General features: G+C 40.6%; 2 protein-coding genes across 4 annotated transcripts in view; one reads left to right on the top strand and one right to left on the bottom strand.

Moving 5' to 3' along the window:
- Positions 1 to 4,717, bottom strand: part of MAD2L1BP (MAD2L1 binding protein) — an 8,503-nt gene extending 3,786 nt beyond the window's left edge. Inside the window, exons 1-2 of the mRNA XM_070734198.1 lie at positions 4,358 to 4,717; positions 3,883 to 4,175 (exon numbers count right to left, since the gene is read on the bottom strand). Coding sequence (XP_070590299.1) covers positions 3,883 to 4,175; positions 4,358 to 4,388 — 324 coding nt within the window. The 5' untranslated portion in view covers positions 4,389 to 4,717. The remainder of the gene's footprint in view (positions 1 to 3,882; positions 4,176 to 4,357) is intronic.
- GTPBP2 (GTP binding protein 2) lies at positions 4,324 to 27,710 on the top strand. Of its 3 annotated transcripts, none has more exons than XM_070734195.1 (12): positions 4,324 to 4,500; positions 13,357 to 13,383; positions 13,774 to 13,958; positions 16,692 to 16,800; positions 17,340 to 17,537; positions 17,641 to 17,815; positions 19,636 to 19,855; positions 21,704 to 21,839; positions 22,506 to 22,564; positions 23,195 to 23,366; positions 24,229 to 24,393; positions 25,058 to 27,710. In XM_070734195.1, the coding sequence occupies exons 1-12, from the start codon at positions 4,414 to 4,416 to the stop codon at positions 25,253 to 25,255; spliced, it is 1,731 nt and encodes a 576-aa protein (XP_070590296.1). In that variant the 5' UTR covers positions 4,324 to 4,413; the 3' UTR covers positions 25,256 to 27,710. The 3 variants fall into 3 exon arrangements, with proteins under 3 accessions (XP_070590296.1, XP_070590295.1, XP_070590297.1); XM_070734194.1 differs by lacking the exon at positions 4,324 to 4,500 and adding an exon at positions 7,197 to 7,469; XM_070734196.1 differs by lacking the exons at positions 4,324 to 4,500; positions 13,357 to 13,383; positions 13,774 to 13,958 and adding an exon at positions 7,240 to 7,469.

Genomic DNA, 27,710 nt, shown 5'->3' with positions numbered 1-27,710 from the left:
CACAACACTAGATAGCAGGGGAGATACTAGTAGGAAGCCTTCTCACTACCATTTATGCTTTAACCACCTTACATTTGGATTCTCATAATGCACCTACATGGAGCTACCCTTGAAAATCATTCATAAGTTACAACTGATCCATGTCAGTAATTATTGACATGCTCCAGCTTTACTGTACTAAATATAACATCTGTACTAGCTTCCAATGGACTTCCAGGAACAAACTGCAGGCTGCGTTTTTTGTAGGAATGGCTGTCTCCAATACAGGTAGTCCTCAACTTAAAACAGTTCATTTAATGACTGTTTGCCACTGAAAAAGAGACACTTATGACCATTTTTCACATTTACAAACATTACAGTATCCCCATGGTTATCTGATTAAAATTCAGATGTTTGGCAGCTGGCTCATATTTATGATGGACGCAGTGTCCCTGGGTCATATTATCACCTTTTTTTATGACCTTCTGAAAAGGAAAGTCTATGGGGAAGCCAGATTCATTTATTTTATTTATTTATTTATTTATTATTTGGATTTGTATGCCGCCCCTCTCCGAAGACTCGGGGCGGCTCACAACAAGTGAAAAACAATCCAATACAATCCAATTAATTAAAATATTATGAGTTTAAGAAAATCCCCTATACTAACATACACACATACAGGCATACCATATATAACTTCAACGTGCCCAGGGGAGATGTTTAGTTTCCCCATGCCTGACGGCAAAGGTGGGTTTTGAGGAGTTTACGGAAGGCAGGAAGAGTAGGGGCAGTTCTGATCTCCGGGGGGAGTTGGTTCCAGAGGGCCGGTGCCGCCACAGAGAAGGCTCTCCCCCTGGGGCCCGCCAACCGGCATTGTTTAGTTGACGGGACCCGGAGGAGGCCCACTCTGTGGGACCGAATCGGTCGCTGGGATTCGTGCGGCAGAAGGCGGTCTCGGAGATATTCTGGTCCAGTGCCATGAAGGGCTTTAAAGGTCATAACCAACACTTTGAATTGTGACCGGAAACTGATCGGCAGCCAATGCAGACTGCGGAGTGATGGAGAAACATGGGCATACCTGGGTAAGCCCATGACTGCTCTCGCAGCTGCATTCTGCACGATCTGAAGTTTCCGAACACTTTTCAAAGGTAGCCCCATGTAGAGAGCATTACAGTAGTTGAACCTCGAGGTGATGAGGGCATGAGTGACTGTGAGTAATGAGTCCCGGTCCAGATAGGGCCGCAACTGGTGCACCAGGCGAACCTGGGCAAACGCCCCCCTCGCCACAGCTGAAAGGTGGTTCTCTAATGTGAGCTGTGGATCGAGGAGGACGCCCAAGTTGCGGACCCTCTCTGAGGGGGTCAATGATTCCCCCCCCAGGGTAATGGACGGACAGATGGGATTGTCCTTGGGAGGCAAAACCCACAGCCACTCCGTCTTATCCGGGTTGAGCTTGAGTCTGTTGACACCCATCCAGGCCCCAACAGCCTCCAGGCACCGGCACATCACTTCCACCGCTTCGTTGATTTAATAGCTGTGCTACTAACCTAACTACCAAACTGCAGTGATTTGCTTAACAACTCTTAAAATGGGGCAAAACTCCAGTAAGAAATGCCTCACTTAGCTACAGAAATCTTGGGCTCAACTGTAGTTGTAAGTCAACTAGTAACTGTATTCTCTATTCATTCCACAAATATTACAAAGTGGTGCTCCCATGTCCTCTCTTAAAAAATACAATTTACTGGGACGATGTAAGCATGTCCTCTCAATTGCAGCACCTACCTTATGGAACACGCTACTCCCTGATATTGTGGGCTCAGCTTTGAAAGTCTTTTGTAAGGCATCAAGCTTTTTTCACAAGAACAGTCAGTGTTGGCTAGATTCTGCATGCAAACATCCTCCTTGATTTCACATTTTTAAATATAAAATTTCAACATTCCTACTACCAGTTTATGTCGATGACCGATATATTTTTTTCCATGAAGGGAAAAGCAATAAAGAATACAGATGGTCCTCAACTTATGAGCATAATTATGATACACAGTGGTGCAGTGATTAGAGTGCCGTATTACAGCCTACTTTTGCTGACAGACTACAATTTGGCAGTTCAAATCTCACCAGGCTCAAGTTGACTCAGCCTTCCAAGGTGGGAAAAATGAGCACCCAGATTGTTGGAACAATATGCTGACTCTGTAAACAGCTTAGAGAGGGCTGTAATGCCCAGTAAAGCAATAGATAAATCTAAGTGCTAATGCTCAGAATTTATGTTGCTAAGAAATTTGTTATGTGAGTTTTGCCCCATTTTAACAACTTTTCTTCTAGCATATGTTAAGAGAATCATTCGTCATCACCATCAGCTTTTACCGACCCCATGATCTCTTGCAGAGTGGAATCTAGGCAACAGAATAGAGCTGAGTGTTTATTGCCCAGATGCCCTTCCTGTCGCCAATGCAGATCTATATTCAGCAGATTCAGTGGTACCTCTACTTCAGAACGCCTCTACTTAAGAACTTTTCTAGATAAGAACCGGCTTCTCAAGATTTTTTTGCCTCTTCTTAAGAACCATTTTCTACTTAAGAACCGGAGCCCGGAAAAATTTCCCAGGAAATTTGAGAACGACACAAAGGCCTGGCCAGTTTCCTGCCACTCCCCCTTTAAACCTGGCCATCTCGGGATTTTCTGGGCTACCAGAGGAGCCTTTTGGTGGCGCTTAAAGAGGCTTTGGCAGCCCACAGCGAACGGAGCGTTTTCCTTTCTCTGGATGCTTGGAGAGGGAATAAACCACTTCGCTGTGATGACTCTCAGAGCGAGGTTGCCTCCCAGAGCGTCTGGGCGGGGAAAGACAAAAAGGGGCGTTCACCTCACCTTCCTTCGGCAGCGACTGTCCTCCTCCTCTTCTTCCTCCTCCTCCTCCCACCCAAATTCCAAGCTTTTCTTTCTTTCCTGATGGGTTCGCACACATTATTTGCTTTTACACTGATTCCTATTGGAAAAATTGCTTCTATTTAAGAACGTTTCGACTTAAGAACCTGGTCATGGAACGAATTAAGTTCTTAAGTAGAGGTACCACTGTATATTGTCATTGTGCCGAGAGTGAAATATCTTCCTCTACCTAGAATCAAAGTCACAGCCTCCTGATTGTGAGGTGAGAGTTCCACCTCTAGACCACCCCACCACTGTTAAGCAAATCACAATAGGGTTGTTAAGCGAATGTGGTTTCCCCATCGACTCTTGCTTGTTAGAATATTGCAAAGATCACATGATCCTAGGAACATCACAACTGTCATAAATGTGAGTCAAATGTCAAGCATCCAAATGTAAATCAGCTGGGGATGCTAGGGCAGTTGTAAGTGTGAAAAACGGTCATCAGTTGCTTTTTTCAGGGCTGTGGTAAGGGGCGAACATAAGCACCCTAGCATGCCTACCATCCCTATTCTACTTCAGCTATCTGCTAGCTGTAGTTCTGCAGTTCAAATCTCACCATACTCAAGGTTGACTCAGCCTTCCATCCTTCTGAGGTGAGTAAAATGAGGAGCCAGATTGTTGGGGGTGATATTCTGATTCTGTAAACCGCTTACAGAGGGCATAAAAGTGATATACTGTATAAGTCTAAATATAAGTGTAAATGCTATGCTATACTATCTTGTATATATCCTGACCAACCAAGCAACCAAGCAAATAAATAAATTTCCAACTGTTATTAAAGGAATTGTTGTCAGTCCAGGACTACTTGTAGACTCCCCCCCCCCGCCCTATACAAACCATCCTTGGATGGCGTCTCAAGCAAAAGCAGGGAGGGCGAGCGAGGGAGGGAGGGAGCGGCCCGTACTTCCATTCCCGTAAAGGGAGAAAGCAGCAGCAGCAGCAGCCACCGTTTCCCTCCCGGCCGTGTGTCTCACTCACCTGGCTCGCCGACATCGGCAGCTGCATCCGGCAGAAGCAGACGAGCTGCTCGTAAGGCAAAGGCAGCTGCTGCCTCTGGTACAGGACGTGCTTTAAAAGCTCGCAGATGAAACGGAAACATCCCTCGCGGGTGACGGAGCCCGGGAAGACGACGGACAACGGGAAGGTGGCGGCGGCAGCGGCACCACCTCCAGAAGCCGGAGCCGCCGGCTGGGTCGTCAGCGCCAGAGTCACAGACACGGTGGCGGCTTCGTCGGGCTCTCGGCTTGCCTCGGCGGCCTTCGGCAGGTCGGCTGCAAGAAAGAGGAGGAGGAAGAGGTAAACGTAGTTGCGCAGTTGCTCCTCTTGCTTGCCCGAGAACGAAAGCAAAAGGCCCGAGGGGAGGAAAAGAAGAAGGCCTGTCCAAGGAGGCCTCACCAAGACGGCTCGAAAGGAGAAGGGGAGAACCGCACCCGGGTGTCGCTTGCAGCCTCACCTTCTCGTTGCGTTGCTAGCGGCGCAGCCATTTTCTGTGCCTTTACTCCGGTTTGAATGGCCGCCTTCCCGGAGCATCATGGGAATATCGCCCGTACGTCATGGGAGCGCGGACCGAGTCTCCCTGCGCCATCTTTATGTCGGGTAAGTTGACCGCCGTTTTATCTGCAGGAGCTGGAATTCAAGGGTTTTTCCAATCTTGGTAACTATTAAGACTTGTGCACTGCCAGAATTTTTTTAGCTGGCTTTCAATGGCTGCCTTCGGGGAGCTTCATAGAAATATCGCCCGTACGTCATCGGAACGAGGACCGATTCTCTCGGCGCCATCTTTGTCTCGGGTACGTTAAGCGCCGTTGCTTCTATGGGTTAGATTTAGAATGAGGACTAGGCAAAGTTGATTCTTCTATTACTTGTGGATTTCAACTCCCAGAATTCCTGAGCCAATTATGCTAGTTCAGGAATTCTGGGAGTTGAAGTCCATATGCCATAGAAGAGCCAACTTTGCCTTTCAGGGGACTCCAACCTTGGCGATTTTAAAACTTCCGGACTTCGACTTCACAACAAAGCTGGTTGAGGAATTCTGGGACTTGAAGTCCACAAGTCTTAAAGTTGACAAGATTGGAGAGCCCTGGGGCTAGATTGAATGTTTCCGAGGCTTTTTCTGAAATGATCAAACTGGCCAATCTCATTTGCCCGCCTTCTTTTGATGTTTGACTTTATAGTAGGATTAAAATATAGATGCTACGCGGGGAATCCATTACCAGTCTAAGGGCAGCTATTTGCATGAACCTTAGAAAAACTGTCTTAAGTATCCCCGCCCCCAAACAAACTTTTGACTCCAAAGCAGAACTTAATTCGAGGAAACGCGTTTTCCTTCGTTGCTAAGTTTCGATCTTCAAATATTTGCCGAAAGTAAACTGACCTGACTTCCCCCGCTTTCCATGAAAATATAATAAGCGAATTTGCCTCCGTTCTATGTCCCCACTTAACTTACATTTCCCCGTTTTAAAAGATAAATGGGATAGTTTTGCCCAAATGAAAGTTAATAATATTTATTAATAATAAAGTTAATAAAATAAAGTTAATAAGTTAATAATCGTAGATATACGCAGGATCGGAGAGGGATGGCATTATTATTATTATTATTATTATTATTATTATTATTATTATTATTATTATTATTATTATTTGAATGAACACTTTCACAGCTATTTGAGGCCATTGTGTGTAATAAATACTTGTATTTTGAGAGTCACGTTATTCGTTACTTTAAATATATATTCCGATAGGAGAATCTTTATCTTCCCATCACTTCATTATGATGACAAACTTACAAATAAGTTCTGAGAAAAAGGTAAATTTTATAAAGCATTGTGCATTTTTAAAAGGGTGGTGTGATTGCCACTGAAAACCCAGGTAGCAGTTGAACTTGAGTTGCACTGGCAATCTATGAGTAATGCTTTCAATATTTCTACATTGTTTTCATAATGCATCAATCATGCAGTGTTTTGTCCATGGTCAGCTGAATCTGATGCAATGTATTTCCTACAAGGGGCAATTCATTCCAGCTGATGCAACATGTTGCCAATACCTACTAGTAACAGCAATCTCATATATTGAGGGTGTTGCATGAGGCATTAACTTTGAAGTGGGAGAAGCATCTGTTCTGACCACATGAAAGAATCTGTAATTCAGCTGCTTTTGTAATTAAACTACTCCTAGGCTAAAACATATGTGCTTTGTTTTGTTTAAACTGGGGGATTAAATCTAAACTTTATTGATATTGTTAGTTTTTTTGACTGAAATGATATACAAATGTTAAAATATGCTCTTGTACTGTTTATATGTATTACTGCTAGCTAAAAAGGCAATCGAAACATATTTATCATATGACACAGTCATACATTTCAATAAAAAGGAACATGGGGGGAAATACAAAACAAAGAATATGCAATGAAAAATATTATGCCTCTGGAAATTCTATTGGAAAAATTAATGGTTTTTTCCTATTTAAATTCTGTGAAATTACATATTTGTTGAAAGTCACTGTGCTTGTGATGGTTAATATACATTAATAAGAATCAGTTAAACAAAATGATAGATAAAACTTATCATTTGAAATATGTGTGATAACTGACCCTAATTCAACATACATAGTTGATGTAAGTTGTGAATTTACAGGTGACAATGTATATGCCTGCAATTTAAAATGTAGTAACATTTTCTTCTATCTTTTCTCATGCAAATTACTATTTTAAAAAGTAATATATATCCTAAATGTAATCATCGAAATCCGCCCATAAAGGATAGCATGGTTTTTATTATGGGTTTTAAATTGTTTTTTTACGATCGTTATCTTTTAGGATATTTTAATATTTATATTGTATGGATTGTTTTCTTTACGTTATGAGCGGCCCAGAGTCCTTATGGAGTTGGGTGTCATACAAATTGAATGAATGAATGAATGAAATGAAATAAAATACATTAAATAAATAAATTAAATTGCTCGATGTTGCAATCCGGCGTTTTGTTCATAGAACTGAAATAATTGAACCCACATACACAAAAAGAGGAGCCTGGTGGCACGCAAGCTTATGCCTTTTAATGCAATTTGCAACGCGACCAGGCTTCCCCGTTGTGTTTGCCAGCACAAACTCACTCGCCTCTCTCGTTCCGCAAAACGATCAGAGAGGCGGCCAGTCTTGGCACCGGGCCTTATTCGTCTCCCTCGGTTGTCCGAAAAAGCCCTGCCTTCCCCGGGAAAGAGGACGCTGGAACTTGTAGTCCAATTGCGTGGCCGCCGGGGGCCCTGTTTCCCGTGGTGCCCTGCGCTTCTTTCTGACGCCAAGCGCCAGAGTGGAGGCTCAGCCGTCAAAAAGCCCAGTCCCGGGCTTGAGAGGCATCCGGCAGCGGCGGAGGTCCTGCCGGCTGGCCCCACGATGGACTCGCGGGTGTCCGAGCTCTTTGGGGGTTGCTGCCGGCCCGCGGGGGGCGGCGGCAATGGGGGCGCCCTGCGAGGCCGCGGCGGAGGCGGGGGTTCTTCCAAGGGGAGGAAGAAGAACGGGAGGTACCGAGGTGGCAAGGCCAACAACCCGCCCTACCTGCCTCCGGAGGTGAGCGGGACACCCCCGGTGGGGGCCGAGGTTGGGAGCCTTTTCGAGCGCGGAGCGGAAGGCGCCCGGCTTCCGAGGTTCTGCCTGGCGCGAAGATGCTGAATGGTGCTTGGAAGTCAATGGGACTTGGAGCTGCCAGCGTTTATAAAGGGGATTGCTGGCAAAACCAAGAGCTTTATTTCAAGAGGAAGAAACGACGTCTCCCAAGAAGGCAGCCTCTTTTGGGGGGGGGGGGTTGTTGTGGTTAACGCTCCGCCGAATTGTTGTTGTTGTTTTGTTTACACACACACCTACACACACACCCCGATTCCATTCGGGGATCCTGTGACTGATGCGGATTAGAACTCTTCTCTCTTGACAGCTCCGCCGCCAGCCGCCGACTTGGCTTTAGTAAATATCGCAGGCACTTTTGAGCTTGGCTTCGCTTTGAGGCAAAAGTTATTTTCGGTTTTCGTTTCCCTGAAAGGAGCTGCTTTCTCCTTTTTTGCCTAGGCTGATTCACTGAAATTGCATTGAAATTATGTTCGTGCTTGTTTCTTGATAGGTAGCCAACCAATCGAATATGGAAGGAATTGAGAAGCTTGGAAATGGAGGTTCTAAGATAATTTCAGTTGAATAGAATAGAACAGAAATAGAAAAGAATTGAATTGAATTCTTTATTGGCCAAGTGTGGTTGGACACCCAAGGAATTTGTCTTTGGTGCAGATGCTCTCAGTGTACATAAAAGAAAAGATGCATTTGTCAGGAATCATGAGGTACAACACTTAATGATTGTTAAAGGGTACACATAAGCAATCAGGAGACAATCTATATTAATATAAATGGTAAGGATACAAACAACATGTTACAGTCGTAAGTGGGAGGAGATGGGTGATAGGAACGATGAGAAGAGTAATAGTAATAGTAATGCAGCCTTAGTGAATAGTTAGACAGTGCTGAGGGAATTATTTGTCTAGCAGAGTGATGGCATTCAGGGAAAAATGTTCTTGGGTATAGTTGTCTTGGTGTGCAGTGCTCTATAGAATTGTTTTCAGGGTAGGAGTTGAAACAATTTATGTCCAGGATGTGAGAGGTCCGTAAATATTTTCACAGACCTCTTTTTAACTCATGCAGTATGCAGGTCCTCAGTGGAAGGCAGGTTGGCAGCAATTGTTTTTTCTGCAGTTCTGATTATCCTCTGAAGTCTGTCGGTCTTGTTGGGTTGCAGAACCGAACCAGACAGTTATAGGGGTGCAGAGGACAGACTCAGTAATTCCTCTGTGGAACTGTATCAGCAGCTTCTTGGGCAGTCTGAGTTTCCTGAGTTGGCACAGAAAGAATATTCTTCGTTGTACTTCCTTGATGACTTTTTGATGTTAGGTGACCATTTTAGGTCTTGAGATATGATAGAACCTAGAAATTTGAAGTCTCTACTGTTGATACTGTGTTGTCTAGTATTGTAAGAGGTGGTAGAATGGGAGGGTTTCTCCTAAAGTCTAGCACCATTTGTAGAGTTTTGAGTGTGTTCAATTCCAGATTGTCCCAGTCACACCACAAGCTTGTTATTTAACCTCCCATCTGTATGCAGTTTCATCCTTATCTTGAATGAGACCAATCACTGTTGTATCATCTACAAACTTCAATAGTTTAACAAATGGATCGTCTGAGATGCAGTCCTTAGTATAGAGAAAGAAGAGAAGTGGTGAGAAGCAACCAGCCTTGGGAGTTGAGGTTACTAGAATGTATATTTGTAAATCTTTGGCTCTGAACTTTAGTAGTTAGTGGGATTAGCAAGGGCTAGTTCCTTATCCTAATTTTCTAACCCACATTCACCTTCAAAACCAACCCTCTGTTAATGTAAAGACAGGTGTAGCAGCTGATATCAAACTACCGGTACATAGTCCAATAGACTGATTCAATAGGAAAAAATGCATATACATATCTATGCATCTAGAGACTATAATAAATTATATAATTAAATTATTATAATAAATTATAATAATCAGTATGGAGAAGATTTTATGATTTTTTTAATATAAGATTTGGTCATGCATGCATATGAATGTCTAGAAAAGTTATAGTGATGTGTTTCCATACAAGATAATATTATATGGTATACAGACAAATTTAAAATCTCAGAATATGTTTGAGTGAAATTAAAAGTGCTGGTATTAGTTCTTTCATTGAGATAATTTGGAATTATTTACCTACTGGTATGGTTTTCCTTGACTCATTTGTTGGCAAATTGGAGCTATCAAATCAAACAGATAACTCAAGTTTTAAAGATCTTTAAAACCACATATTTTGAACAGGGTCTTAAATGAGGATGCTTTTAATTTTTAAATTTAAATAGCCTTTTAAAAAATATTTTTCTACAAACATTTGGCTTCAGTCATATAAAAAGTCAAATTAGCAAACCAGGCATTAATATATGAACATACATAGAAAACGGAATTTAATGAAAGACTGAACAAAGTTCATATAATCACAAATCCAATATAATCCCAGGCCCATCCTTCTAAGCCTGCTTTTTTATATGTGTGGATATGAATATGCAGTGTGCCTTTTTTTATAGCAGAAATTTTATTTTTCATTTCTATTCCTCTTGGAGATTTGCCAGCAATTATACCAGTGTTATACTTTCTATGTGATCTAAGACTACTACTACTTTATTCAGTTTTTTGCTTCAAATTTTACAACACTGAGTTCTTCCAAGTACCAAGATAAGAATTATTCTTTATACTGCCCCTGAGTTTTCAGTGTTACAGGTTTACAGCATTGTTTTTCTGTCCTCAGTTATGAAGCATTGCTGGGCATGCCTAAACTTGTTTCTCCTTCCACACTTCCACAGCAACCTACTGGATAATTAGTGCTTCTTCAACACTGCTAATTTGTATTGTAGGCATACTTTGTTAGCTTGCATGAATTTAGATATGTATGTTTATATACATTGCAAAATAATGCCCTATTAATAAACCTGTGCTGTGTAAATAAATTATTATTTATTTAATCTCTAAAGTGGGGGTGTCTAATTGCAGGATATTCTTTGCTACGCATTTCCCATCACCAGCTCTTTTACACCATAGTTTAGTTTAGTTTAGTTTAGTTACACCTAAGAGTCTCAATGGTGCAGTGGTTAGAGTGCAGTACTGCAAGCTACTTCTGCTGATCACCGACTGCCAGCAGTTTGACAGATCGAATCTCAGTAGGCTCAAGGTTGATTCAGCCTTCCATCCTTCTAAAGTTGATAAATTGCCCTCAGATTGTTGGGGACAATATGCTTACTCTCTGTAAACTGCTTAGAGAGGGCTGTAAAATGATATACAGTGTTCCCTTGATTTTCGCGGGTTCGAATTTCGCGAATAGCCTATACCACGGTTTTAAAAAAATAATAATTAAAAAATACTTCGCAGGTTTTTTTCTATACCACGGCTTTTCCCGCCCGATGACTTCATACGTCATCACCAAACTAGTAATTTTTGCAAATAAATAACAAAAAAATTATTGTTAATAAATAATTATGTTTATAAATATCAGGATCACTAAGTGTCTTATTCAATGTTGAGTACCAGTAATAATGGTAAGTAAATGGTTGTTAAGGGAATGGGAAATGGTAATTTAGGGGTTTAATAATAATAATAATAATAATAATAATAATTTATTAGATTTGTATGCCGCCCCTCTCCGAAGACTCGGGGCGGCTCACAACAAGCGATAAAACAATATTGTACAGGCACAAATCTAATATTAAGAAAAAACTAAAAAAACTAAAGTGTTAAGGGATGGCTTATGATACTGTCCATAGCCAAAAATGGTGTATTTACTTCCGCATCTCTACTTCGTGGAAATTCGACTTTCGCGGGCGGTCTCGGAACACATCCCCCGCGAAAATCGAGGGAACACTGTAGAAGTCTAAATGCTATTGCTAAATGCTAATAGTTAGGATCTGAGCTTGAAAACAGTAGATTGCTACAAGTAACTTTAGATATAGGAAGGAAAGTTTGCTAAAGAAAGAATGATGCCGGATCTAAAATGGTTAGTTATTTTAGGAAGAAATTAAACTTGAGTAGACACATTTTATGCTATTGTAAATCTGCTTCCCTTTGAACTCGTGGGTATTAAAAGCTCCCTCTCCTGTTTCTAAACCAGCAGGATATGAATCAATGTCACATACCTGTGTTTAGAGAAAGAAAGACTTTCTTACTATGAGTTTTATGAGTAATCTTAAATGCTCATTATTACAACCAGATAGAAATATTTTCTGGAAAAATATCTAAGGAGCTATTGTTCCTTAGATCTGCCATGACATAGTTCACGCTGGCTGTTACCTTTTCACTTAACATTATGCTTAGGTCATGAAGACCTAAGTTAGTTAGTTATTTGCTAGAGTTGTTTGACAAGGTGTAGCAAAACACCTTTGGGAAGGGGGCCAAATAAAGTATTTTAGGGCAAAAATGTGGATTAGTGATGAAGAAAGTGCAGAATTATTCATCTCTCAATCAGTTCTCCAGTATTCCTGTTTATGATGTTCTTTAGTAATATTTAATTTAAAAATTATCAATTATCTATCCACACTTTTCAGCGCACTTGTTAATGTGATTTTAAAGCCTGAAACAATTTTTTTTAAAAAAAATTAATTGCCCATCTGAAAGGCACAAATTCTGGTCCATTTACAACAATTAAAAGCAATACAAAAAGCAAAATACAATATTAAAACATATTAAAATATCATAAAGCAATATTAAAAAAGCAAAGAACATAATCCACCGACAAGGAGTAAAAACCAATATTCATCAAAACCAATGTACAAATTTGTCAATTGCAGTATTTAGCAGTAGCACTTAGACTTAATATACCCGCTTCACAGTGCTTTACAGCTCTCTCTAAGCAGCTTATAGTTTACGATTTATAGAGTCAGCATATTGCCCCCAACAATCTGGGTCCTCATTTTACCCACCTCGGAAGGATGGAAGGTTGAGTTAACCTTGAGTCTCTTGTGAGATTCAAACTGTCAAATTGCTGGCAGCCGGCAGTCAGCAGAAGTAGCCTTCAGTACTGCATTCTAACCACTGTACTACTGCGGCTTTACTTTATTTCTAAAGAAAATATCTAGTGAATGATATCAAAACAAGAAACCAAAAAGTATTTAAAAGAGATTCATGAAAAAGTGTGAGAGCCAGGAGTTTATTTAAAACTTGTCTATCATTTATGAGATGATTTATGAAGTTTTTTGCATGATTTGACTTATTACAGTTGATAGAAACATTTTATTAAAATCTTTATTCTTATGGCATTTACATTAGTATATAAATTGCTTTAGATTCAAGTAAAACAAATGGTACTTTGAACTGTACTGAATGATACATAATTTTCATGTCTGGAAGTGGCTAAGGGAATATTATATTGAGAAATACTAAAGAATGGTTTTCGGTGATGTATGATTTAATCTGTTTTGGAAAAAGTATTTTCTAATAATCAAAGAATGCAACAATACGTGATACTATGGCAGAGAGTTTGTGAGGTCTTTGAACAATATTTTGTGTTGGTCATATAGTAATGAATTCATTAGTAAATGAGTCACAATGAATAAGTACAAAATATGAATATCTTCTTATACATTTTTCTTATTTTTTCTTTTTTTTCTTAGTTTGTATTTTATATTTTTTAGATGAAATATTGTCTTGTTAATTATGTTTGAGCTGAATAAATAAGTTCAATGTAACTCCGTCATTTGTATAAAGATGAAAGAAACCTAATGTTAAGTGACTTGATTTAACTACTATAATTGAAACTAGCCTCTCCTTGCTCTTTGGAACTATATTTAGTTGTCAAAAGAGATATCAGGTTTTATATATGAAATGTTGAACACCACATCCATTAATTTAAGATCTCTTCTTCTTGTATTTAGGCAGAAGATGGGAACATAGAGTACAAGGTGAGCCTCTTGTGCAAGCCATTTAAGAGTTCTAAGCCAAATGATTCTGTAAATTCCATCTCTAGGAAGAGAGAGAGAGATAAATTACATAAAAATAAAAATGATTTTTGCCAAAACATTATTTATAGATGTTTATAGACTTATAGATACTTCATACTTAAATACTGAACCTGTGTATTATTAAATTTATATTAAAAATGAACTTTTAATCTGATTATATTAGAGTGCCTTTAAATAATTGTTAGTCTTCTTGCCCACTGAACATTCTTTGCTTAATTTAATGGGGCTTAACAAATGTTAAGAGTATTGTGCAGAAAACACTGAAAAAAAATGTTCAGCCCCATCAGACCTCCTTAGATGCTGATTATAATTGCTTCTTTCTTTGGACAGCTGAAGTTAGTTAATCCATCTCAGTACCGCTTTGAACATCTAGTAACGCAAATGAAGTGGCGACTACAAGAAGGCCGTGGTGAGGCTGTGTACCAGATTGGTGTAGAGGACAACGGGCTGCTTGTTGGACTGTCTGAAGAAGAAATGCACGCCTCTCTTAAAACGCTACGGCGGATGGCCGAGAAGTATGTGCATCTGTCCTACTTCTTGGCCAGAGTTAGCCAATGGTGTGCTGTGTTATTTTGTTGCCTTGGGTCCGGGATGGCGAACCTATGGCACGGGTGTCACAGGTGGCACGCGGAGCCATATCGGAGGGTGCGCGAGACATTGCCCTATGTCAGCTTCAGCACGCATGTGTGCACTGGCCAGTTGGTTTTCGACCTTGGGAAAGGTTGTTTCGTGCCCCCCCCCCCCCGAAGCCCCAGAGTGCAAAAAACCCTGCCCAACAGATAAACCGGAAGTTCAGAAAACGCACTTCTGGTTTGCCCGTTATGCTAATTTTTGCACTCCGGAGAGTTCAGGGAAGCTTTCCTGAAGTGTCCGGAGTGCAAAAAAACAACCCAATGGGCAAATCAGAAGTGCCTTTTCCGAACTTCTGGTTTGCCTGTTGGGCTGTTCTTTGCATTCCGGTGCTTCAGGAAACTTCCCGGAATTCTCTGGAGTGCAAAAAACAGCACAACGGGCAAACCAGAAGTCTGTTTTTCCAAACTTCTGGTTTGCCCATTTAGCTGTTTTTTCACGTCTCACTCACTCTTTGAGTGTGGCCTGTGCGTATGCGCGAGATGGGGGGATTTGTGCGCATATACGGAGCAGCACAGGTGTGTGTGCGCATGCACGGGGGGAGGGAAGGGGTTTGGGCATGTGCACACATGCTAGCACCCACACACACACCCTTTTGGCATGCGAACCAAAAAAGGTTTGTCATCACTGTCTTAAGTAGACTTAATATTTTATACAATCGTATAAAGTATCGTATAAAGAAAATTTACATAAGATGTTTTATCGGTGGCATTACGCTCTGGCACGTTTAGCAAAAATTCATCCAAACATAAGCAATAAATGCTGGAAATGTAAATCTGCCATAGGTACATATTATCATATTTGGTGGTTATGTCCAGAAGCAAAAAAAATTGGTCTAGGATTCAAATTTTGGTCTATGATTGGTTGAAAGAAATGTTAAATTATCAATTGGAAATGAAACCTGAAATGTATATTTTGGGAATAATTAGAGGACAGCATAGAAAGGAAGATTACTATTTAATAACGCATATATTAACATCAGCAAGGTTGGTGTTTGCACAAACCTGGAAAAAGGAAAATACAGTATACCAAATGAAGAAATGGTGATTAGGAAAAGATTGTGTCAAATTAAGCAAATTAACATATTAATTACAGAATAAACAAAATAAAGACTATTACACAGTTTGGGGAAAATTATATAGTTGGATAGAAAAGAAAAAAGAATCGAATTAACGTTTAAGAAAAAGAAAGAATAGTTGAAAACAGAATGGTATTAAGTTGGTTTACTTTGTGCTTGTTTCTAAGTATATTTGTATGTTTTTTAAAAAGTAGACTTGATATTAGCTAGATTCAGTTAATAGCTAACAGAGGAGATGGTTTCAGCAAAAGAAATACACACAGATGGGTACAGCACCTACTAATTGTTTCAATTTTAAAAAGCTTGTGTGTGGCTAAGCATATTTTATTATGTGCCATTACACTGAAGTGGGATTGGACAACTTTTAGATGGGCAAACGCCATATGTCATATTTGGGAGGAGGGGCGGGGAACAGTAAATTAACGAGGTCACTATAGATATATAGGTAGGGCAGAGTTTGGCAATTTTTGGACAGAGATTGTCTATTATAGCCAATTGTCTCTGTGATTTTCATGAGTTTCTCCTGTCAAGATGACAGGAAGTTATGTCATCAACAATCATGACCACGATTGTTCTGAGTGTCAAAAAGGGAGAGTTAGGGCTGGAGTGTCCCCATTCATTCATTTGGGAGTGGGTGCTTGCTCATGTTGGGAAGAGATCCATTCCTAACATGTTTTCTAGTGAATACAGAAATACAATCAGCATTTACCTTAATTAGATTTAGTACTAATGACATCCTATTGGCCTTTCGGAAAGCTGTAAAGACCTGACTTTTTCCGACAGGCCCTGGGCCCGTTGATCTTATAGGGGTAACCAGTGAGATCTGGCCATGAATGATATGCGGGGGTTTAACTATTTTAACTTTAAATTGTTTTTAAACAGTTTTTAGGAATTTTGTTTTTCTATTGTTGTTTTATATTGCTCAAAGAAATAAAGGGAACACTCAAATAACACATCCTAGATCTGAATGAATGAAATATTCTCATTGAATATTTCATTTGCACAGCTATTCCATTTGCACAACAGCATGTGAAATTGATTGTCAATCAGTGTTGCTTCCCAAGTGGACAGTTTGATTTCACAGAAGTTTGATTTACTTGGAGTTATATTGTGTTGTTTACTTTTTTATTTTTTTGAGCAGTTTTTATTTCTCCTGGAGTGGGGCGGCATAGAAATTGAATAAGTAAATAAATAGTTACTTAGCTTTGCTATAGCTATCACACACACACACACCCCCCAGCTTCAGCCTCATTTACAAGATAAAGCCAAATTATTACAGATCTTAAAATGAGGAAACTCGTTTGACATCTGTGCAAAAAATATTTCAGGTGAATGACGAATCCCAAAATTGGCAAAGATATATATTCATGTGGATAAAAATCAGATCATTTGGAAAGTAGACACATTTTCTTCAGTATTGCTTAATTATGAGAGACCTTTTCTGAGCAGCATGATAAGATAATCAGGTATTTGTCCTGCTGGGGAATGCTCTGCAGATAATTCATTAACCCCCAACAGTGTTCTGTTTTGCCCTTTGCAGAGTTGGAGCTGACATCACTGTGCTTCGAGAAAGAGAAGTGGACTATGACAGTGACATTCCCAGGAAGATAACAGAAGTTCTTGTTCGAAAGGTCCCAGATAACCAACAGGTAAAAATCAACCTGATTTAAACATCATGAGAGAAAAACTGAAGATATTTGTTTATGTATGGTATGTTGTGTGCATGTTTTTTAAATTATGGGTTTTTAGTTTTAATTATTAGATTTGTATTGTACATTGTTTTTCTATTACTGTTGTGAGCCGCCCCGAGTCTACGGAGAGGGGCGGCATACAAATTTAAATAATAATAATAATAATAATAATAATAATAATAATAATAATAATAATAATTCATTCTAGATTGCTATATTTGTTTTTGACTTTGAAGATCAGTAATTGACAGGAATGACATGGTAGAAAACATTAAACTTTGAAACCCAGTTTTTTATCTTGTGCATATTTTATAATGCAGAGTAATCAATTCCAAATGCTAGGGAATTAGTTATTGTAAAAACCTCAGAATTATACAAACTTTGTTTGTGAGTTGGGCACCCTGATGCATTCATCTGCAAAGTAGTCAAGCCTAACTTTGCACTTATCAGTCCCATATTTTTAACAATTTAAAATAGCTCCTCAATTTTCTTTTAAGTTTCTAGATCTGCGGGTGGCTGTGCTTGGAAATGTGGATTCGGGAAAATCAACTTTGTTAGGCGTCTTGACACAAGGAGAACTGGATAATGGGCGAGGCCGAGCTCGACTCAATCTTTTCCGGCACTTGCACGAAATCCAATCAGGAAGAACATCTAGCATTAGCTTTGAAATTCTTGGTTTCAACAGTAAGGGAGAGGTACGAGTATTTGTACACTGACTTTATCATTTTATAGCTCTGGGTATGAATGGTTACTTAGTGTTTTATGAGATCTCAGTTACTTGTGTTTTCTGCCTTTTAGGTGGTGAATTATAGTGATTCACGTACAGCTGAAGAAATCTGTGAGAGCTCTTCCAAAATGATTACCTTCATTGATTTAGCTGGCCATCACAAATATTTAAAAACCACCATTTTTGGGCTTACAAGCTATTGTCCAGATTTTGCAATGCTGGTGGTGAGTGCCAATACTGGAATTGGTAAGTGGATAGTCAGATTACTCCTTGGGGTTTCAGCAGGGTGACATAATGCCTAGAGTTAACCAGTGGGTGCCAGTGGTTTGGGGTGTCAAACTCACGTCATCATGGCGGCATCAGGTGACATATTGAGACACCCCCCCCTTGCTAAAACAGGCATTGGCATGGCCAGCGTGTGATGCATCAGGCCTGCGGGCCAGGAGTCTGACGGCCCTGCAGTAGTTTAAAACAAGACCCATCCACAATAAGATAGAAATATTTTTGGGAGGATATAGAGCGCTGGTGAGACCACATTTGGAATACTGTACTATGTTCAGTTCTGGAGACCTCACCTACAAAAAGATATTGACAAAATTGAACGGGTCCAAAGACAGGCTACAAAAATGGTGGAAGGTCTTAAGCATAAAACATATCAGGAAAGACTTAATGAACTCAATCTGTATAGTCTAGAGCAGTGATTTTCAACCTTTTTTGAGCCGCGGCACATTTTTTACATTTACGAAACCCTAGGGCACATTGAGCGGGAGGAGGGTGGGGGCTAAAAAAAGTTTGGACAATAAAATTATCTCTCTCTCTTCCTCCCTTTCGCTCTATTTCTCTCTCCCTCCCTCTTTCTCTCCCTTCTTTCTTTCTCCATCCCTTTCTTTCTCTTCCTTCCTCTTTTTTGCTCTTTCTCTTTCCCTCCCTACCTCCCTCTATGTTTTTCAGTAACTGAATTTAAACATGCCTGGGATAAACATATATCCATCCTAAGATAAAATACAGAAAATAGTATAAGGGCAGACTAGATGGACCATGAGGTCTTTTTCTGCCGTCAGACTTCTATGTTTCTATGTTTCTTTCTCTCTCTCTCCTTCCCTCCCTCTTTCTCTTGCTTTCTTTCTCTTGTTCTCTCTCTTTCTCTTGCTTTCTCTCTCTCTTGTTCTCTTTCTCTCTCTTGCTTTCTTTCTCTCTTGCTTTCTTTCTCTCTCTGAGCTTCGCGGCACACCTGACCATGTCTCAAGGCACACTAGTGTGCCGCGGCACACTGGTTGAAAAACACTGGTCTAGAGGACAGAAGGAAAAGGGGGGACATGATCGAAACATTTAAATATGTTAAAGGGTTAAATAAGATCCAGGAGGGAAGTGTTTTTAATAGGAAAGTTAACACAAGAACAAGGGGACACAATCTGAAGTTAGTTGGGGGAAAGATCAAAAGCAACATGAGAAAATATTATTTTACTGAAAGAGTAGTAGATCCTTGGAACAAACTTCTAGCAGACGTGGTTGGTAAATCCACAGTAACTGAATTTAAACATGCCTGGGATAAACATAGATCCATCCTAAGATAAAATACGAAAAATAGTATAAGGGCAGACTAGGTGGACCATGAGGTCTTTTTCTGCCGTCAGTCTTCTATGTTTCTATGTATAAGACACACTTTTTTCCCTCCTGAGATGAAAATCTGGGTGCATCTTATACACATTCGGTGTACGATGTAGCCCCGCCAAATGTAGCTCTGCCCAGCCTCTCAAACAGAGCTTTCAGAGGTTGAAAACGGCCTCTGAAATGGAGCTTTGCAAGGCTGAAAAAAACAGCCTTTCAAACAAAGCTTTGCAAGGCTAATATACCTGTTCCAAGCTGTTTACTGAGGACGCTAGGCAGAATTTTTTTCTTAATTTCCTCCCCCAAAACCAAGGTGTGTCTTATACTCCAGTGCGTCTTATACTCCAAACATATGGTGCTTCCACTAGTTTCAAACAAACGGCATTGAGTTGTGTGTTTTAGCTGCACTGAAGTCCTACCTTTCTCATTTGATTTTCTCTATCTTCTATTTCTTACAGCTGGTACGACACGGGAGCATCTCGGCTTGGCAATGGCCCTTAAGGTGCCTTTCTTCATTGTCATTAGCAAAGTGGACCTGTGCTCAAAGGCCACCGTGGAGCGAACAGTGAAACAGCTCGAGCGGATTCTGAAGCAGCCTGGCTGCAACAAGCTTCCATTGCTAGTAACATCTGATGATGATGCAGTTACAGCAGCGCAGCAGTTTGCACAATCCCCCAAGTACGAATCACGGGCCATTTGAATGGGAGGGAAGACGATTAGCTAGTAGAGATGCAGTTTAAAATTAACACACTTTCAAAAAGATGCATTTAGCAAGGAAGGTGTGAGTGAGTCAGATTTGTGACGCTGGCAGTGGTTTATATCAAAGAACAAGGAGCAAAGTTCAAATGGTTATATTCTTTGGTTTTATGTCTTCACTCTGCTTTGAATAGGCTGCTTTGATTTTATAGTACAGTGGTACCTCATCTAACGAACTTTTCAAGATACGAGCCCGGTGTTTAAGATTTTTTTGCCTCTTCTTCCGAACTATTTTCACCTTACGAACCCAAGCAGCTGCTGCTGGGATGAAGGGGTTTCTTTTTTCCCCTTTTTTGAAGAAAGAAAAGGGAGGGGCAGCTTGGAGGAGTAAAGATTTTGCATGCTTGCAAAGGCACTGAAACGGTGTCTTTTTAAGAAAGAAAAGGGAGGGGCAGCTTGGAGGAGTAAAGATTTTGCATGCTTGCAAAGGCACTGAAACGGTGTCTTTTTAAGAAAGAAAAGGGAGGGGCAGCTTGGAGGAGTAAAGATTTTGCATGCTTGCAAGGGCACTGAAACGGTGTCTTTTTAAGAAAGAAAAGGGAGGGGCAGCTTGGAGGAGTAAAGATTTTGCATGCTTGCAAGGGCACTGAAACGGTGTCTTTTTAAGAAAGAAAAGGGAGGGGCAGCTTGGAGGAGTAAAGATTTTGCATGCTTGCAAGGGCACTGAAACGGTGTCTTTTTAAGAAAGAAAAGGGAGGGGCGCCCCCCTTGCCTTTCTTCCTTCCCACTCACCCTTTAGCCTAGCCTTGCTTCTTCCACCCGCCCCCTTTAGCTGCTCCCTCCTGCCCTCTGTTCGCCTCCCTTCTAAAGTTTGGGATTTTCCTGAAAGATTTGCACGCATTATTTGCTTTTACATTGATTCCTATGGGAAACATTGTTTCATCTTACGAACTTTTCACCTTACGAACCTCCTCCTGGAACCAATTAAGTTCGTATGATGAGGTACCACTGTATTTACTTTTTTAGTGACGATTTTTATAGTGCAGAAATAATAAGTGGTTGGTCTGCAGAAGTGACTTATGGAACTGGAGGGGGACAGATGATGAAACGAGTGTTCTGCCATTGTGATGCAAGCTCCACTCCCTTTATATTGTGGTATTGCACACAAATGTGAAAAAAAAGGAGCTTGTCTCACACTGTCTCAAGACTTGCTTCATTGTTTTGAGAAAACATTGGATGCTTCGGATGCCTTTGATCATCTGCAGCTACACTGCATACTTAGGATGCGAACAGTTATGGTCGTATGGGTAGCCCTTGACTTAATGATCACAACTGAGCCTGGAATTGTAATTCGTTGTGGTCATAAGTTGAGTCATCACCTTACTGGATTCAATTTTAGGTCCATTTTTATGATGGCTGTTAAGTGAGTTACATGGTCATAAGCCCTGAATCCAGCTTATCCAATGAGTAGGTTTGCTGGAAAATGGTAAAAGATTGTAAAAAGCAAGATCCTGCAGTCAGTCAAAAATGCAGGCCAATTGCCAAACACCTGAAATGCAAACACAGGTGGTACAGCTGTTGTAACTTTGAGGACAGATAGCAATCAACCTTTTTGAAATCTTAACTTAACTGGTCACTAAGTGACCAGTTGTAAGTCAAGGACTACCTGTACATGTTTTGATTCTGTAAAAATTACAGGATGCAGAAATTATTGTTCCCTAATTATTCCACTTACACATGTGGAAGCCAATCTCATTCCTATTGTATACAGTACTAATAGAGATGCACAACCTCATAGATCACCAGCTTCTTTCACTCATTTGTTTGCAGTATCACTCCCATCTTCACCTTGTCCAGTGTTTCTGGAGAGAACTTGGATCTCCTGAGAGTATTTCTCAATATCCTTCCTCCTCTGACAAACAGCAAAGAACAAGAAGAGCTGATGCAACAGCTCACTGAATTCCAGGTACCCAATAATCTCTTCTCAGTTGAGAATCTCCAGCTATAGTAAGTTGGGAGGATGATAAAACCAAGCAATTGCAATTACTTTCTGATTTAAAGACAAATTAATGCAGGTGATTATTTAGCAATAGCACTTAGACTTATATACTGCTTCATAGTGCTTTAGAGCACTCTAAGTAGTTTACAGTGTTAGCATATTGCCCACAAGAGTCCTTATTTTGCCTGCCTCAGAAGGACAGAAGGCTGAGTTAACCGTGAGCTGGTAAGGATCGAACTCCTGACCGTGAGCAGAATCAGCTTGCAATACTGCATTCTAACCACTATTCCACCACAGCGATTCCTTCTTCTCTTTGTCTTTACCATTCTTCATTTAATCTCATTGTTAATGTCCTACCGATCATTGGATTGACTCCCAGAATAGAATTGACTCCTATTTCTTTTATGAGCTGCACCTAGGAAATTTTTGCAGGGTATAATTGGTTCACTGAGAACCAGGATGCTTGAGGCTTGTAACTGATATAAGGAACAAAACAATAAAAGATAGGCTTAGAATTCCTATACAAGAACTTGTTATGTCTGACAATAAAAAGGTCAAATTGTTAACTCTGGCTTTGAAATACTACCGCCCAGCATGACATATTTGAAACTTCCATTTTTTTCTCTGCTACAGGTGGATGAGATTTACACTGTGCCAGAGGTAGGCACAGTTGTTGGAGGAACATTGTCAAGGTTGGTACATACTGGGGTAAATCTCAGCAGGTTCTGACAAAGTTCTGGGGAACTGGGGGTGGGAATTTTGAGTAGTTTGGAGAACCAGGAAATGCCACCTCTGGCTGGCCCCAGTGGGAATGGGAATGGAGATTTTACAATATCCTTCCCTAAGGAGTGGAGAGGGAATGGAGATTTTGCAGTATCCTGCCCCAGCCATACCCACCAAGCCATGAAATTGAATTTCACCCCTGGTACATATTTTGTTAGGAAAAGCCAGGATGGGTAGGGAGTGGTGTCAAAGACTTCTTCTATCTAGAAAAGCAACCAGGAAGTAGCATTTATTCTCCTTTTATTGTTATGAGTAAATATAGGTAAAGGTTTATATCTTACCGAATGAGTTAAGGAAGATAAAACTGCACTCCAATAAAAAATAAATAAAAGCATTCCCCAAAGGAGTCCTTTGTACCCATGGCATAAATATTTACTCCCTGGAATATCAGATCTAAATTTTCTCTCTGGTATTTTTCATATTTCAAGAGTAAAGAACCTGCATCAAGATAATTATTTTAATTAGGCACAAACGAAGGCTTTTCTTGCCTCCCGACAGCTAAATGTGGTCTTTTTTTTTTCATTTTATGCCCTTGCTAGTGGGATATGCAAAGAGGGAGAGAATTTGGTTGTTGGTCCAACAGATGACGGCAAGTTCCTTCAACTGAAAGTGTGCAGTATCCAACGAAATCGTTCAGCATGTCGGGTTCTTCGAGCTGGGCAAGCTGCCACCTTAGCTCTTGGACACTTTGATCGCTCACTGCTGCGCAAAGTAAGCTCTTCCTTAATCTCTCTACGGAGTCTTTGGTTGACAAACCTTCTTTGTACCTTTTCTGAAAACAATGCATCCTGCCTTGCAGATAGTGGGACATAGAGAGCCCTATCTGTGGGGGAGGCATCATGGGTGGAATTGTTTGCATGCTTTCACTTTGCTATAACTGGGAATTGAGGCAGGAGGAGTGACTGTCTGCACTGCCTCTCCCTCTGCCAGTTCCAGCTGGGTTTTCAATGTCACGATGCCCCGAGGATGACCTCTTCTCACCATCCAACCCTGGAGATTCTCACAACATCTTTGCAGTCAGCTTATTGGTTACAGAGGGATGTGTGGGGCATTGGGGGTGGAAGTTGTTAGGAAAATTGAGCCTAACGCTTCACTCCTGAATTCAGACTCCACCTGACTTCTCTGCAGTCCTTATCTCTCAGTAAAAATTCCTTTTGAAATGTAAACTGTTTCAAGAGTTTTACTTCCCTGGGAAGGTAGCCAAAGCAGGTCCTGCTTTTGAAGACATTCGGAAATGTGATAGATAATACATTTCTTCGCAGTTTATAGTGTAAAATTTTAATTCAAGGAATAGGAAAACGGGGAACTATAGCATGAAGGTGATTGCCTTGAGTTTCAAAAGAATAAAAAAATAATTAGGTTGAACTCTTAAGCAGGATTAGTCAGCTGTTAGATGTTTCCCACTCATCCCTGCTCACCATCCACATTCTTATCTCCCCTTCTTTCTTTGGCTTTTGGAACAATAAATGAGGATTTCTTTCTGGAAAGATTGTCATTTGTAGTGCTTCAGTTCGAAAGAGTTGAGTACCATTGTCAAAAGAAAATTCAGTTACCCCATCTTCCTATCATTTAGGGCATGGTGATGGTCAGCCCAGAAATGAACCCAACTATTTGTTCAGTATTTGAAGCTGAAATTGTTCTACTGTTCCATGCCACAACTTTCCGGAAAGGATTCCAAGTAACAGCACATGTTGGAAATGTACGGCAAACAGCAATTGTGGAAAAGATTCATGGCAAGGTAAATTTCCCTTTTCTTGATAAATAGAAACTTGCTTGATTGTCTTTCCACTTGTGTCACAATTATAGCATTTAGGCTTAGCATTTAGACTTATATGCCGCTTCATAGTGCTTTTACAGCCCTCTCTAAGCGATTTACAGAATCAGGATATCGCCCCCAACAATCCGGGTCCTCATTTTACCCACCTCGGAAGGATGGAAGTCAACCTTGAGCCGGTGTTGAGATTCAAACTGCTGAACTACAGCTAGCAGTTAGCTGAAGGAGCCTGCAGTGCTGCACTTTAACCACTGCAGCATCCCAGCTTTTATTACTTTAAGCCTTAACCTCGCAGAAGTAGAAACCAGGAAATCCCGAGTTTTAACTCTTCGTTAGGTACAGAAACTGACTTTAGATCAGTCACCATCTCTCAATCCAATTCACCCATGGAGAGTGGCTGTTTTGTGTAAAATATAAGTTGGGAGCACTACATATTCTACCTTGATTATTACAAAATAAAGGGCAATTCTTCTTGTCCTTATTATCCAAAGGGATGTTTTCACAGATAAACCCACTGCGAATTTTAGAAACTCAAGGGTGTGCTAAGTTGCTTTCCATGGTTTTCTGGAATTCCTAAAATAAGCAACTGAACTTATAAAATCCTAACACACTTTCCCTTTATGTTCAGGACAAATTGCGAACAGGAGAAAAGGCAGTGGTCCGTTTCCGATTCATTAAACATCCTGAATATTTGAAGATAGGAGCCAAACTATTGTTTCGTGAAGGAGTTACCAAAGGCATTGGACATGTCACATCCATCCAGGCTATCACCACTGGAGAAGGTGGCCTGGAACACAATCTGTGTCCCGATCTGGTCAGCTTTTGACTCACTCCAGCATTTCTCCGTTTCTCCGAATAAGGGAAAGATCTCGTGCCATTTGTGATGAGCCATGGTTGGCCAATCAATTTATATAGGCACATCTTGTCTGCACTGCAGAAGCCAGAGTTACCTTTTGGATTGAGTGCCCTTCCTGGAGCAAGTTAAGCTTGTTGTTTGTGCATCACCTGCTACTTCCATAGTCCTGCTTTTCCTGGAATACACAAGCAAACAGCTGCATCTTTGACGAGGTTGGACGTCCTGCTTTTGTTGACCATTGTGTGGGAAGTTATTTCCAGTGAGGAGGGCATATCCATAGTGAGTTGGACTGTAATTTGGGGATGCTGCTGCCTGGGAGACAACAATGGTGGACTCGTTTGTGTTCAGAAGGGTATTAGGGTTGCCCTAGTGCCTGGTTTTGCAGGCATTCTATGGCAAATGAATTATTATTATTATTATTATTAGGAACTAGAGCTGCCCACAATATGGCTCAGGATGTTTCTAATCGTTTTAAATTATTGTTGGTTTCACATTAAGCCAGTAATGAAGAATCCCTCTTCTCCCTTCACTTTTGTGTGTAAATCCTTACCAGCTAAAAAAAAAAAAAAAGGAAGGGGGGGATATGGGAGGAAGAAATCCCTCTAATGCAGGGGTAAGTAACAATTTCATGACCGGGGCCATGAAGTGTTGTTGTTGTTGTTTTATAAATGGGCACTCCTATGACTGCAGAATCCATAGCTGGTGATGCAGTGATATTGCCAGGGCAGATGGGTTGAAAAACTTCTGCCTAAACTGGAGAGGAGGGTGGGAGGCTTTTTATGTAAATAGATACATATAATTTCTCTGAGGCCTTACGCAGCTACACTCATCACAAAATAAAATAAAATAAAAAACCATGCCACTGAAAATCAGTGGTTCTACCAAATTTCACCAGCCTGAGCTAAGGATGCAATGGAAACTACATATGGGACTACAAGCCACCCATCCTCTGCTCTAAAATAGCGCTAATCTGATGGCAACCACAGTTCTCCAGCTCAGTTCTTGATGCTGTCAGATTTCCCTTCTACTTTGTTAGCCGTTTGTCCCTCAGCAAGTGCTCTTCCTAAGCAATTTATTACAAAAGACTGTACCATCAGTTCAGTGATGGGTTGCTACCTGTTCGAACTGGTCGCTGCGGCAGTGGGAGGCTCCGCGCACCCGCCTGAACATCGTTTTTAAAAACCGCTCTGCGCACGCGCAGAAGTGTCGCACACACACAAAGCATGCTCCCGTTCCCAAACCAATAGCAAATGTAGGTGGAACCCATTACTGCACGGGTCCCCCAACTTGGCAACTTTAAGCCTTTAAGCCTCCCAGAGGTCCACAAGTATTAAAGTTGCCAAGTTTGAAGACCTCTGCACTACTGGATCAGACCCCTGTGCAGCTTGTTTCTCGAAGGGAGTGGTGGCTGGCAATTTTGATCGCTATATCTTGCGATATTTTTAATTTTTCTGAAATATGGATATCCAGGTCCAACCTATTTCTTGGGGCAAATGAGAATCTTTTATTTCCAATGGTCATACCAGTAAAGGCTGTACCAGCTGTCGCAATATTGGGAATGCTTCTGCAGTTCTAATTCTCTCATTCAGCTTTGCCATCTGCTATCGTTTGCATTGCTGGCATCTTTTGCAGAAAATCACCTTTTATACCTAAGATTAAACCTACGACTTCTTGAAAGTACAGCAGAATGTCTGAATTGGCCATCAGATAGGATGGCCTCAGGCACTGAAAGATACCTTCATTTTTTATTAAGATTTTTAAAGTTTGTGAAGTTATTTTTATTGTATGTTTTAACCACCGTTGCATCAAGGGCTCGAATGAACGAGCTAACATGGCCAGTAAAACATATGACTTTATATCCTTCCACTCGATTCCCCATTCTGCCGTTTCATCTCTGTTGTACAGAGATTAGATTATTCAGAGCAACTGCTCCTGGGATGTAAACATGTTACTATTAAGTCTGCATATATAGAAAGATGTTTTATTTAATATAGCCTTTACTCACTTCCCTGGATAAAAGAAAACCCTTCCAATAGTCCAGTAAACAGTTGTTAAGTAGCATGGCTATTTGTTGACAAGCAGTTTTTCTTTTGAAGTTCCCTTTAATTACACACAGGCATTTTGAAAAACTGGCTTTCTAGCTACCTTCTGAGAGATTTTATCCTGTGGTAGGAATTATATGCTTTCTCTGCAGTTTACAGTGATGGTTAAGTTGACCCATTGCAAATGTAAACATTCAAGGTGCTTTTTCTACCCTGAAGTCCAGGTGTTTCCTGGTAGTCTCCTCCCCTTGCCTTTTATTATGTGAGTGTATTCTCAGTGCCAAGCCTTTCATATTCACTGTTTGTGATTTCTTAAAAGGAGAGGGATGTTTTCATCTTTCTGTATAATGCACAAAATAAAGATGCTTTATTGAGAAAACAAA

This window comes from Erythrolamprus reginae, chromosome 1 (assembly GCF_031021105.1).
Source record: "Erythrolamprus reginae isolate rEryReg1 chromosome 1, rEryReg1.hap1, whole genome shotgun sequence".
Taxonomy (NCBI): Eukaryota; Metazoa; Chordata; class Lepidosauria; order Squamata; family Dipsadidae; genus Erythrolamprus; species Erythrolamprus reginae.
This window is presented reverse-complemented; position numbering and strand designations above follow the sequence as displayed.

Bases quoted from the DNA above. Each gene is read 5' to 3' on its own strand.
- GTPBP2 (XM_070734194.1), top strand. From the start codon at position 7,296: ATGGACTCGCGGGTGTCCGAGCTCTTTGGGGGTTGCTGCCGGCCCGCG. The intron at 13,959-16,691 runs GTATGTGCATCT...TGCCCTTTGCAG, and splicing joins CTACGGCGGATGGCCGAGAA to AGTTGGAGCTGACATCACTG. The intron at 17,816-19,635 runs GTAAGTGGATAG...TATTTCTTACAG, and splicing joins GAGTGCCAATACTGGAATTG to CTGGTACGACACGGGAGCAT.